General features: G+C 43.7%; 1 protein-coding gene across 3 annotated transcripts in view; it reads left to right on the forward strand.

Annotated features, from left to right (window-relative positions):
• LOC135903701 (uncharacterized) overlaps window positions 1-6,463 on the forward strand; it is a 107,057-nt gene extending 100,594 nt beyond the window's left edge. Inside the window, exon 5 of one of the 3 annotated variants that reach the window (XR_010564890.2) lies at window positions 6,041-6,463. Coding sequence is in view for 2 of the 3 variants with exons in the window: in XM_065434051.1 (XP_065290123.1) it covers window positions 731-913 (183 nt within the window). In the remaining variant the exon portion in view is untranslated. Of the gene's footprint in view, window positions 1-730; window positions 5,931-6,040 lie in introns of those variants that run through there. The other 2 variants (XM_065434051.1, XM_065434052.1) reach the window with 2 other exon arrangements.
• Window positions 6,464-13,046: the final 6,583 nt, after the last annotated feature.

The following is a 13,046-nucleotide window of genomic DNA, read 5'->3' on the forward strand; positions in this document are numbered from 1 at the left end:
AGCTTCTGATAGCGAATGTGGTGACATGCTATATTTTCTTCTACAAACCAGCTGCACATTGCATTTAGATGCACCTTTACTTTCTCAATTAAAACCCACGAAAGTTGGGTGCACATTAGTTTCGTTGGCGTGAGGTTCAGGTGCATATGGTAAGTTAGCCAAATCGCTTTTTTATTTTTGGCTGAAATTCACTGTAGCTCCTCACTGGTTCTCTAGCACTTGCAGACGAATACAGTAAAGCCAGGAAAGGCCTCTTGTCCTTTTTGTAATGTTTGCTTTCACTTCTCACTATGCATAGGCTTGATCGTAAAATTGCTGAAAATAGACGGGTTTTTCTTGAGCAAATTTGTACATAGCAAATTTCAAATAATTCTATTGCACTTCAGTGTTCCACATGTGACATAATACTCCGAAATCTGCATCACATTAACATGCCAACACTGTGGTTTCAGTGTGAAATTTTAAAAATTGCAGTGAAGCCTTTGTTTTTTCATCAAGTAATGACTTTCTCACGACAAAACATTCATACAGAGCTTTGAATGGACAATTTGTCAGTCTTATTTCAATGAGTGTTTTGCTCAAGCGTCACTTTTCTGCCATTAACATTGTTCATGTGCGCTGAATGTCGCAGATCAACAGTATGGCCGTAAATTATGCAGTTGTGCAAATGGTACTATGTGCAGCTACAGTTTCGTACAAGTTTTTGTCATACATACATCGGGTGCTGCAGCACTTCCATGGGACAATTGCCACCAGCAGTTGCATCATTTTCCTTGCCCCCATTTTTGTTCGGCTCCTTCCTGGAGTCGCCATTCATGCCACACGAGTGCCATCCCCGGACTCTTCCGTGAGAATTTGTCAGCAAGATGCCGGCAGTCAAAGCAGTACTTCTGCAAAAAACATGGGTCCTTAGATGTACTACAAGCCATATTCTTGCTGTACTTGTCCCTACCTTAAACATCAAATGGACAAATGACATCTTGCACGAGCTGGTAATTCACATTGAACTTGCAAACACACGATATGAACATGATACAGGCAAAGTACAAGCAGTGTTGCAGGGTCTGTTTTACCTGTGCTTTTGCATTCGTTCCTATCCGCAGCGTGGTTTTGCTACTTTAGTTTCACAGCCTGCTATTAGCGACAAATAGACTCGGGCTGCTAAAGTTTGCAAACTGTCTTGGTCTTGTAGCTTAAAAATACTTCCTTTGTAGCAATAGGAATTGTCACAATGTAACTGGGACTGGGACCACTCATAATTATGAGAAACAACTTATTACATTCTCCTTGTCCCCATTTTTGCTGTGTTCCTTCGTGGAGTCACCATTCTTGCCACGCCAGTGACATCTCTGACCCTTCCGTGGGAATTTGTCAGCAAGATGCCGGCGGTCAAAGTAGTACTTCATTAAAAACATGGGTCCTTAGATGTACAAGCCATATGCCTGCTGCATTTGTCCCTGCCTTAAACAGCAAAGTGGCAAATGACATCGCCCTGAGTATGTCAAGCTTAACACAAACTTGCACGAGCTGGTAATTCACATTGAACTTGCAGACACATGCTATGAACATGATACAGGCAAAGGACAAGCAGTATTGCCAGGTTTGTTTTACCTGTGCGTTCCTATCCGCAGCGTGTTTTTGCTACATGGAGTTTCACGGCCTGCTATTAGCGACAAATAGAGACACTCAGGTTGATAAAGTTTGCAAACGTACTTGGTATTGTAGCTTAATAATGGTTCCTTTTTGCAATAGGAATTCTCGCAATTCGACTGAGACTGGGACCACTGATTATTGTAACAAACATATTGCAACATCAGGCGTAGCTACGAACTTGGCATCTTACCAGGAACGAACAGTAGCCTTCAGGAACGCTGTCTATGGGTGTTTCAAAGTGGGACAGTGCTTTGATGAAGTCATTCTTGATATGCATGTCCACTGCAAATGAGGTGCACAAGAAGCATTGTGGAAAAGCCACACATATTTAAGCAGAAGGATATCCTCACGCACACTTAGTTCATCAGCATGAAATTGCAACCAGCGGAAGCAGCCGGCGCACATTGCAAAACAAATCAATTCAACGTACGATTTTTCGGATTCCCTAGGGGCCGCGACGTCCGGGAAAATGAATGCATGCCTTTTACGACTGCCCCAGAAGCTCAAGTGCTCATACTTGGCAAGAGACGGTGGGTGCACACATGCATAATTAAGGAATACTAGCATTGAATGTAGGACTTACGTGCAGCCCTGTGTTAGCTGTGCACAAACGAACACATGAGTGACGAGTTCTGCAAGCGTGGTTCCATGGCAGAGCGGTTCCTGCTGCCATGAAGCCACACAGCTATGCTGCAGTGAAGCTGCACCTCAAGGCACAATTCACTTACGTAAAACATATACAAATAACCCACATTCTGACTTGACGGCTAACTTTTATGGATTTTTGGTGCAGAGACGTTGTCTATGGGTGTATCAAAGTGGGACAGTGCTTTTATGAAGGCATTCCTACGCAATACGAAGGCATTATCTTACGAAGGCATTACGCACGTCAAAATACGATCCATAAGAAAGAAGCAGTGGCACTGCCAGGTCAGAAGCGCGACCGTGAGTTGGCGGAATGTGGTATGTCAAAATTAACAGCCACAAATGCTTACGCGTACAAACTGCTGGGGATTTTTGCACATGGAAATGCACATAATTTTGACAGGACCACTTTCGTTTATTTGGACTGACAGACATTTAAATTAAGTGGATTTGAATTAACATGATTCCACCATATCTCTAAAGGTGATCAGTCGAGATAAACCATACCACAGTGCTTGTTATCGGTGGGAAATGAAGCAAAAATAGCAACAATGCACGGTTTTTATATTGAAACCTCATTCTAGAACAATTTCTCTTCAGTGAAGTTACTCTCCACGTCTTAGCTTCTGACAGCGAATGTGGTGACATCCTATATTTTCTACAAACCAGCTGCGCATCGCCTTTAGATGCACTTTTATTTTCTCAAAACCCATGACAGTTGGGTGCACATTAGATTCGTTGGCATGTTAGGTTCAGGTACATATAGTAAGTTAGCCAAATTACTTTCTTATTCTATGCCATAATTCATGCACTGTAGCTCCTCACTGGTTAACTAGCACTTGCAGACGAATACAGTAAAGCCAGAAAAGGCCTCTAGTCCTTTCTGTAATCCTTGCTTTCACTTTTCACTAAGCAGAGGCTTGAGCATAAAATTGCTGAAAATGGAAGGGTTTCTCTTGAGCAAATTTGAACAAGGCAAATGTGACAAAATACTCGGAAATCTGCATCACATTAACATGCCAACGCTGTGGTATCAGCGCAAAATTTAAAAACCTGCAGTGAAGCCTTCGTTCCTTTCATCAATTAATCAGTTTCTCACTGCAAAATTAATTGATACAGACCTTTCAATGGACAATTTGTCAGTCTTATCTCAATGAGTGTTTTGCTCTAGTGTCACTTTACTGCCATTAACATTCTTCATGTGCGCTGGATGTCACAGATCAACAGCATGGCCATAAATTATGCAGTTCTGCAAACAGTGCTATGTGCAGCTACAGTTTCGTACAAGTTTTTGTCATGCATACCTCGAGTGCTGCAGCACTTCCATGGGACAATTGCCACCAGCAGTTGCATCGTTTTCCTTGTCCCCATTTTTGTCCTGCTCCTTCCTGGAGTCGCCATTCTTGACACGCGGGTGGCATCCCTGACTCTTCCGTAGGAATTTGTCAGCAAGATGCCGGCGGTCAAAGTAGTACTCCTGCAAAAAACCAGAGTCCTTAAATGTAGTACAAGCCGTATGCCTGCTGCATTTGTCCCTGCCTTCAACAGCAAAGTGAAAAATGACATGGCCCTGAGTATGTCAAGCTTAACACAAACTTGCACGAGCTGGTAATTCACAATGAACTTCCAAACACATTCTATGAACATGATACAGGAAAACGATAAGCAGTGTTGCCGGGTCTATTTTACCTGTGCCTTTGCATACGTTCCTATCCGCAGCGTGGTTTTGCTACATTGAGTTTCACTGCCTGCTATTAGCGACAAATAGACACTCGGGCTGCTAAATTTTGCAAACTTTCTTGGTATTGTAGCTTAAAAATAGTTCCCTTGTAGCAATAGGAATTGTCACATTGTAACTGAGACTGGGACCACTCATTATTATGAGAAACAACTTATTACATTCTCCTTGTCCCCATTTTTGTTCTGCTCCTTCCTGGAGTCTCCATTCCTGACACGCGGGTGGCATCCCTGACTCTTCCGTAGGAATTTGTCAGCAAGATGCTGGCGGTCAAAGTAGTACTCCTGCAAAAAACGTGAATCCTTAAATGTACTACATGCCGTATGCTTGCTGCATTTGTCCCTGCCTTAAACAGCAAAGTGGCAAATGACATCGCCCTGAATATGTCCAGCTTAACATAAACTTGCACGAGCTGGTAATTCATTTTGAACTTGCAAACACATGCTATGAACATGATACAGGCAAAGGACAAGCAGTATTGCCAGGTTTGTTTTACCTGTGCCTTTGCGTATGTTCCTGTCAACAGCTAGCTTTTGCTACTATAATTTTCAAGGCCTGTCGTTAGCGATAACGAGAGACGCTCAGGGTGCTAAAGTTTGCAAATTTTCTTGGTATTGTAGCTTGATAATGGTTCCTTTTTGCAATAGGAATTCTCGCAATTTGACTGAGATGGAGACCACTCATTATTATGAGAAACAACTTGGTACATATAAAGCTACAGCAATGAGGTTACACTGTGGTTTATAAAGCTGGTTTTCAAGATCATACATAGGTCACCACCGGTTATGCCCATGTTGAGCAGTGCTGTGCTGTAATCCCACATAGGCCTACATTATGTGATCCTCTTATCTTTTTAAAAACGCCGTGGCCCCCTGTTGGCCATGCGAAAGGGAGTGGGAGCCCTCTCAAATCACTCCACTGCAGTCTTTTCTCTCACCCTTAATATTGCATCAAACACGAAATAACCTTGTTAAAAAAATTCCAAGATTTTGTGTGCCAACACCAAAGTATTATTATGAGATATGCTGTAATGGGAGGACTCCGTATTACTTTTGACCACCTGGTGTTCTTTTAACATGCACCCAGTGCACGGTAGAGGGGCGCTTTCACATTTCGCCTCCCTCGAAATGCAGCCACAGTGGCCGGGATTTGATCCCATGCCCATGGTCTTAGCAGTGAAATGGTGAAGCCTATACGCCCTCACGGCAGGTAAATAATCTTGTATGCTATCGTGAAAAGCCATGTTCTCAGCATTACTTACCCCCCCCCCCCCTTGCCCAATTATAGTCAGTTGTCTCGTAAAACATGCTTTTACGCTCGATGCAAAATCTGGTGTATTTATAGAAGACTGAGTTTGAGGATTTGAAAGGACTATGTACTACTACATGACTACTATGTACTATGAAGGGACTATGTTCTAATCATGTACTACTACATGAATTTGTTGCATCTTTGTGCTTTATACATTCTTGTAATGTTATTGTGCGTTACCTTCCTACACTTCAAATTAATTTTATATGTCTTGATGCTTGCAGGCACTTATTACCTTCATGCATTAACTCAACAATCACTGTTAATTTTCTTTTTTTCCAATGACCGTTTTTCAGCTGCTAGCTATTGTTACAAAGTTATATGTTGCTCTGTTCAAGATGTGCCTTCACGTACCTAAACTTTCCCGAATTTTGCCGCGGATTCTGTTTTCAAAGCATCTTGTATAGTCGGATTACGGGTGCAATGCTAATAGTGATGCGCATTCTGGAATGTACAATGAATGTACCCGAGTGTACAATGCATGTGCATTGTGCTCATTGCAATTGGTTGTGCTCATCTTTGCGTGTTACTTGTTTTTCTGGGGATTCTTGTGCCAAATAAAGAGTTATATTTGCTGCTGAAAGTTCTGGCACTGTGTGGCGCATTAGTAGCGCACTCTGCCACTCGCATTGTTCAAGCTGAGCACATTGCAACTCAACTGGCTGCCCAATACGTTACGGAGCCGAACCGAAGCTGGATGCCACTTGCCTACAGTGGATGCCACTTGCCTACAGTGGATGCCACTTGCCTACAGTGGATGCCACTTGCCTACAGTGGATCGCGTGCACCAAGGAAACCTGAAACACGATCACTGCCCCCTAAATTGTGTACCTTTCGTCGCAGCGGACCACGAGTTCGCAAAGAAAACACGCAGCAGCTTCTGTGAAGACATGTCCCACTTTAGTGTTCTATCGATTCCTGTGAAGGAGGGATCCACCCTAATTTTTTTTACAGTATATGCAAACAGTGACCACCCTTTCTATGCAAACATAAATGATACTTCTACCAGGCTCTATCAACACTCTTCTCGCTACGTGCGACGGATCTGTGTGAATAAATGGGTGTCCCGCATTTTTAACATTCCCCGATGCCTCCCTGAAAGCTGTTGCCACCATGGTAGCGGCAGCTCACCGATTGTGACATGTCGTTTTTCGAGGTTGCAAAGCGTGCCCCAGAGATGCACATTAAAATGCACTTCCTCAAACTCCAGGCAAAGTACTCATGCCCAGAATATTACACTGATGCATCAATGTCACAGGCTGCTGTTTCTTATGCAGCACTTTGTTCATCCTTCTCTGAATCGGACGTTTTGCATCCTGGAGCTAGGTTTACATGATCGAGGCGTGCATGGTATTGACAGCTGTTTAACACACCCGGAAATCTAAAAGACTTATGTACTGACTTTTTTAGTGTCGCAAGATCCATAAGGTCACCTACTTAACAGAAGAATCTGTACTTAATGGGCTTTATTCACTCCTTTGTACAAGCTATATCTCTAAGCAGCATACTACAATATGCTGGGCGCCTGGACATAGAGGTATTGAGGGCAATGTACGTGTAAACGAAACTGCCACCTCAATATTCACAAAACCCAGAAACTTCTCAGTAGCTGTCCCTGCATTAGACTTGAAACCTTTCTTACAGAGAAAGCTTAGGAGCTACTGGCAGTGCTTATGGGACACTGAAAAATCCGAAAGGTTGCATGTCATTAAACCACACCTAGAAAAATGGTCACTTATATGAAAAATGCAGCGAACCAAGGTTATCATGTGTCGACTGAAATCGGATGCACTTACGGCTTTTGACTGGTGATGAGCCATCCAACTGTGGTAAATGTGGCATGATGTGTCCTCCACGTTTCGGTGAAATGTCGTGAATTATAGTTCACAGAAACATTTTCATTTACCACACCATCAACAACCTCTGCTACGTCTGGTAATATTATTAGGCAATGACCCGCTGTTGACATTAAATCAAGCTTAGCTTTTTTAAAGAGTGCTGGTGTACTTCACCCAAGTTGTACAGTCAAGCGATTTGTAGCACGGCTTCTTTTCAGAGGCTGCTGCAGAAGTATTTCGAGCACGTGCCTCCCGTTTCTTGCACTCTAGGACCCGCATAAGGCATATGTCGACATAATGCTGTTTACACAATAAAATACTGGTTGAAAGTCGGCAATTTATATCAGTCACATCCCACCGTTCAACGCTGTTACTCGCTTTCTTTAATTTCCTGCACCAGATCACTGTGACATAATAAATTTTGAAAGCGTCTTCGAGGACCTGGATAATTCTTCAGCGGTAAACACACACTACATTGTGCTCTAAAAAAGCCAAAGATTGAACATGTTGAGTATCGTGGGCTTTTTCTATATGAAATATGAAAAACTTTGAAATTCGTGAGGTCATAGTGACAGATTTGGCGCAAAGTTCTCTTCATTTTCTCTTCGAATTATCAACCTAGTATTTTGAAGTTAACGACAACTGAGTTTTCACAGAACTCTTATACATCTAAACTTATTCAGTGTTTTGCTTTAATGTCCCGTTAAGATAACATGAAAGTCCATCAGAAAATACTTCCAAAAACAAATAAACGAGGCAGGACACAATAATGCTTTAATTTCTCTTTACTTACTTACAAATAGAGTCCTGATGAATTTGTGATGCCCATTGTGCATCAGTTTTTGCGAACAAGCATCGCCACAGGAAAGGGATAGGGGGGAATGGAATGGAAAACTTTATTGACTCTTAAGGTTTTAGCAGGTCGCGGCCGAAGTCTTCATTCTTGAAGCTTGGGTCCTCTTCAGCCATGGATGGGCCCCTAGTCCAGGGCTCCACTGAGCCGGGCAGCCTCGCACGCATGCGCTATTCGAGGTCTTTGAGCCCCTAGCTTGCGGCTGGCGAGCCAGCTCTCCCATTGCTCCGCACTTGGTGTTTTGCGTTTGTGGAATGCCTGGTTTCTTGTACACTCCCATGTAATGTGGTATAATGTTGGTTTAGCTCCACACCACGGACAGGTTGTGCTATACTGCATAGGGAACATCCTACTTAGTATGTGCAAGTTTGGGAAGGAGCCCGTTTGCAGTCTCCTCCATCCTGCGGCCTCCTCCTTTCTTAATGCTTTATGTGGTGGGGGATATTGATATCTTAGCCCCTTATAGAGGTTTAATAGCTCTGAATAGCTGTTCCCGCAGTTGATCTGTGGCCCCTCTGGGGCGGTTGACGTTCCTGCTCGGCTGGTCATCCCTCGAGCTAGGCAGTCTGCCCCTTCGTTGCCCCTGATCCCTGCGTGGCTTGGTATCCAGATAATGTTATGCGTGGGTTGTCCCTCAGCAATTGGAACTCTGCTGAGGATATTGAGCGCCGTGTTACTAATTCTGTCTCTTATATAGCTCCGGCACGTCTCTTGTGAATCTGTTAGAATATTGAGGTATATTCCTGTACTATAACCTTCTTCTGCTGCCAGTGCGACAGCAATTTCCTCTGCGTCAGTTATGTTAGCCACTTCGGCCGTGAGTCCTGTGATTAATGCTCCTTGATTATTTACTACTACCGCTGCCGCGTTGTTTTTGTGTGCTTGCGAGTATAGGGACGCATTGGTATAGACTGTATTGTCCCGCTGTCCCATCGTCTTTTCGTAAAACCCTGCCCCAGCCTGTCTCCTACTCGCATGGAGGTTTGGGTCCATGTTGCGAAGGATAGGTTGTATGCGTAGTTTCTTAGTGGGTCTGGTATTGTGGCCCTGCTACTTTGTGGTTTTTCTACTTCCCGACCTAGCTTTGTCAGGAGCACCCTTCCCGTTGTTGTATTGCTGAATCTTCGTACTTGTGCCTTGAGCTGGCATGCCCTTAGTTCTTCAAAAGTGTTGCTGATTCCAAGTTGCATGAGTTTGTCGTTGGATGTGTTCCTTGGAAGGTGGAGAGCTGTTTTATACGCTTTCCAGAGGATGGTCTCCACTTGCTCTTTTTCGGTTTTGGTGATTGCATGGTACGGCAGTGAGTATGTGACCCGGCTGACTATCAGGCTGTTGACCAACCTGAGTGTGTCCTCCTCTTTCATGCCATATCTCTTGTGTGCCACTCTGCTAATCATTCGGCCCACCTGTCCTGCTGCTTTGTTTAGCAGGCAGATTGTGTGGCTGCATTTCCGGCTTCCTTGCAGCCACATGCCGAGGATTCTAATCATCTTTTGTTCCGGGATGTTCTGTCCTTCTAGCCTTACTTCGAGCGGGGCATCAGTGGGGTGTCTGCCCACCCTGAGGAGTTCAGATTTCTCCGTGGAGCATCTGAGGCCTCTTTGCTTTGTGTATTCTTCGATGCAGGCGGCAGCTTCTTGTAGTGCCTCTTGTTTATCCCCTAGTGAGCCTTGAGTAGTCCAGATCGTTATGTCGTCCACGTACATTGCGTGACTGATTCCTTGGATCTTGCTAAGTTTCTTGGTAAGGTTGACCATTGCTATGTTGAAGAGTACTGGCGAGATTACCGAGCCTTGCGGAGTGCCCTTGCATGGCGTTTGAAAGGCGTCACTACGTAGGTCTCCCAGGCCTACTGTCGCTGTTCTGTCGGTTAGGAAGAGTCTTATATAGTCATGGACTTTCTTCCCACAATTAGTGGTGTTAATCCCCTCCATAATGGCAGCGTAGGACACGTTGTCAAAGGCTCCCTTGATGTCGATGGCCATGACCACGTTTTCCCCGTTTTTCAGCATTGTCTCGAGTACCTCTTCCTTTAGCTGCAGCAAAATATCTTGGGTAGACAAGTTTGCCCTGAAGCCGAACATGGTGTTGGGGTACCATCCTCAGTCTTCAAGATGCGTTTGGATTCTTGGGGTCACTATTCTTTCGTACAGCTTGCCTAGGCATGATGTAAGCGAAATTGGTCTGAGATTTTCAATTTGGAGTTTTTTTGCTGAGTTTGGGAATCGTCACCACTACGGCGTGTTTCCGCTCCGCTGGTACTTTGCCTTCCTCCCATAGTTTGTTGAGGTAGAAGGTGAGCTGATCAATTGCTTCGTCGCTGAGGTTTCGAATTAGCGAGTTTTGAATTTTGTCCGCCCCTGCTGCTGTGTTCTTTGTTGCAGCCCTTACAACCTCTTCTCTTGTGATGGGTCGGTCTGTAGTTGAATTTTCTTCACCCTGGTAGTCGCCTCGGTAGCCTTCTATCGAGATCTTTCCGTAGCATTTTTCCCGTACTGCTTGGAGCAGTTCTGTTCCTTCATACTGGTGGATTAACCTCTGAATGGATGTGCTGCTTTTCGCCTTGCTCTTGCTCGGATCCATGAGTGTTCCGAGGATATGCCATGTTCTGGCTGTGCTTAGGGTGCCATTCAGTGTGGTACTAAACTGCTGCCACCCCTGCCTTGCCAGCTGCGTTGCATACTACTCTGCTTGCCGAGTTATTATGGCATTTTTCTTCTTAAGCTTTCTATTTAGCTTCTGACGCTTGGTTAGGCCTCGTCGTGCCTCCCATAGCCTGAGGAGTTGTTTGTCCACTTCTGGTGCTTGTTCTGTTCCACTTCTTTTGTGTACAAATCTCTTATTTGTCCGAGTTGTTGGCTCCAACCCTCTGCCGAGGTGATGTCCCCTTTTAGCTGTTTACAGTGGACTCGAAAGGCATCCCAGTCTGTTAGATTTGCCTTGCCAATCTTCCTCCTGATGCTTTCTACCTCTGTGCTGACCCTGATGATGTAGTCGTCGCTGCCGAGGTTTTCTTGCAAGTTCTCCCATTCGACTTGTTTAGCGCCCCTGACAAAGGTTAGGTCGGGACACGTGTCCACGATTACGCTATTGCCCTATCTGACGGGTTGGCTTTCATCTGCGAGTAGCTCGCAGCCTGTTTTCTGCAGCTGTGCAGATACTGCGCCCTTTCTTGTCTTCGATTCTACTGCCCCACTGCGGACTCTTCGCATTGAAGTCTCCTGCTATTATTAGGGTGTTTTGCCCTGCAAGCTTCGCTTCCGCAAAAAGTTTAATGAAGTTTCCCGTTTTTAGGTGGGCTATATAGATTGATTACGAAAGTGCTCTTAGCTTTCTTTTTCTGTTTTGGAATCACTTCGGTCACTATATGTTCTAGCTGTGTGTCTTCTAGTTCCTTATGTGCTATGGTTGTTATTTTGTTCCGTATTAAAGTCGCTGTTAGTCCATTTTCCTGACACATATATCCTTTTAGGGTTGGGATGCAATTTATTTCCTCTAGTGTTAATGAACTGTTGCAGGAGCCCTTGCTTGCGCTTGTAGCTCCTGCAGTTCCACGGCCAAATCTCTAGTTGGTTTGGTCCTGCCATGTTGATGTATTGGTGTTATTTGTTCCCTGGGATTCTGATCCAAACCTGCGCTCATTGTAGAGGTGGTCTCTGGCGTTGTTTACTGTTCTTTGTGTAGTTTGATTCAATTCAATTCAATTCACTTTATTTCAACACCACAATGTTGAGGACCGCGAACAAAAAGCCTTTTATGGCTTGACAAGGTCCGCAGCCCCTTTTAACAAGCAGTGACAGCGCATAGGGTTAGGTATTACATATTAAGCTAGATCACGAGTGTCAGGCAAAATGCATATCTATAATATATACATACATACAAGTGTAAAAATCAATTAAGTGAAACAGAATGTATATGCAGTACATATAGCACTCACGTACAATTAAAACCGAAAGAATTAGCGTTAATTACTAATGCACTTATACATATATGAAATCAACAAATGTGTCACACAAAACATACTGCAATGCACACTTCGGCAAATACACTGTTACAAAAACAATTTCTTCCATTTTTGCGGAAACAAAGGAAAGAAAAGAAAAAAAGAAAGCACAATAATGAACCTTATACAGTGTTGATTTTATTGAGACAAGATGGTAATGTAAAGCGCAACATTTGGTATGTGTAATTAGTCCTTGCCCGTGGCATCTCCCAGAGTTCGCAGCTGCGCGTATTTAGCTTCCCATCTCTACGTTTTAAGTTCGATATAGTATTTAGCGTGTTATTATTTCTTTTAACACCTGTCTTATATCGGTGAATTAGTGTTTGCTCATAAATATCAGGCATAGGAAGTAAATTCAGTTTTTTGAAAAGTGGACGCGTATGTGTGTCGTGGGGAACGTCCAGAATACTACGGACGGCCTTTTTTTGTACTCTATGTAATGTGGCGATATTAGAAAGTGTCGTAGTACCCCAAACAAGATGGCAATAATGAATTTGGCTGAGAAGCAAGGATTTGTATAGGAAAAGTTTGATGTTTTTAGGGAGAAAATATCTTAACCTGCATAAAATGCCACTCACACGGGATATTTTCGCAGCGACTAAATCCACATGCAAATTCCCCGACATGTTCGAATACAACCCCAAGACATTTAACAGTAGGCACAATCGGAATAATAGAATTATTAAGTTGTAGTGTTAGGTCTGTAGCGACGTTACGATTTCTCGGTCTGAACAGAACAGCTGTTGTTTTCTAAGTATTTATACTATGTGAATTTGCGGTAGACCACGAGGACAGTTTTGTTAGTGCTTCATTTACGATACCGATAGCCTCTGTGGAATTCGGTGCGGTAACCAGAATAGTTGTGTCATCCGCGTACATAATAAATTTCACATTATTATCTATAGTAACTAAGTCATTGATATAAATACAAAAAAGCAGGGGCCCCAGAATACTTCCTTGTGGCACTCCCGCGTGAACTGGCTTTAAATTAGGCACATATCATTC

Source organism: Dermacentor albipictus, chromosome 9 (genome assembly GCF_038994185.2).
Source record: "Dermacentor albipictus isolate Rhodes 1998 colony chromosome 9, USDA_Dalb.pri_finalv2, whole genome shotgun sequence".
Classification (NCBI taxonomy): domain Eukaryota; kingdom Metazoa; phylum Arthropoda; class Arachnida; order Ixodida; family Ixodidae; genus Dermacentor; species Dermacentor albipictus.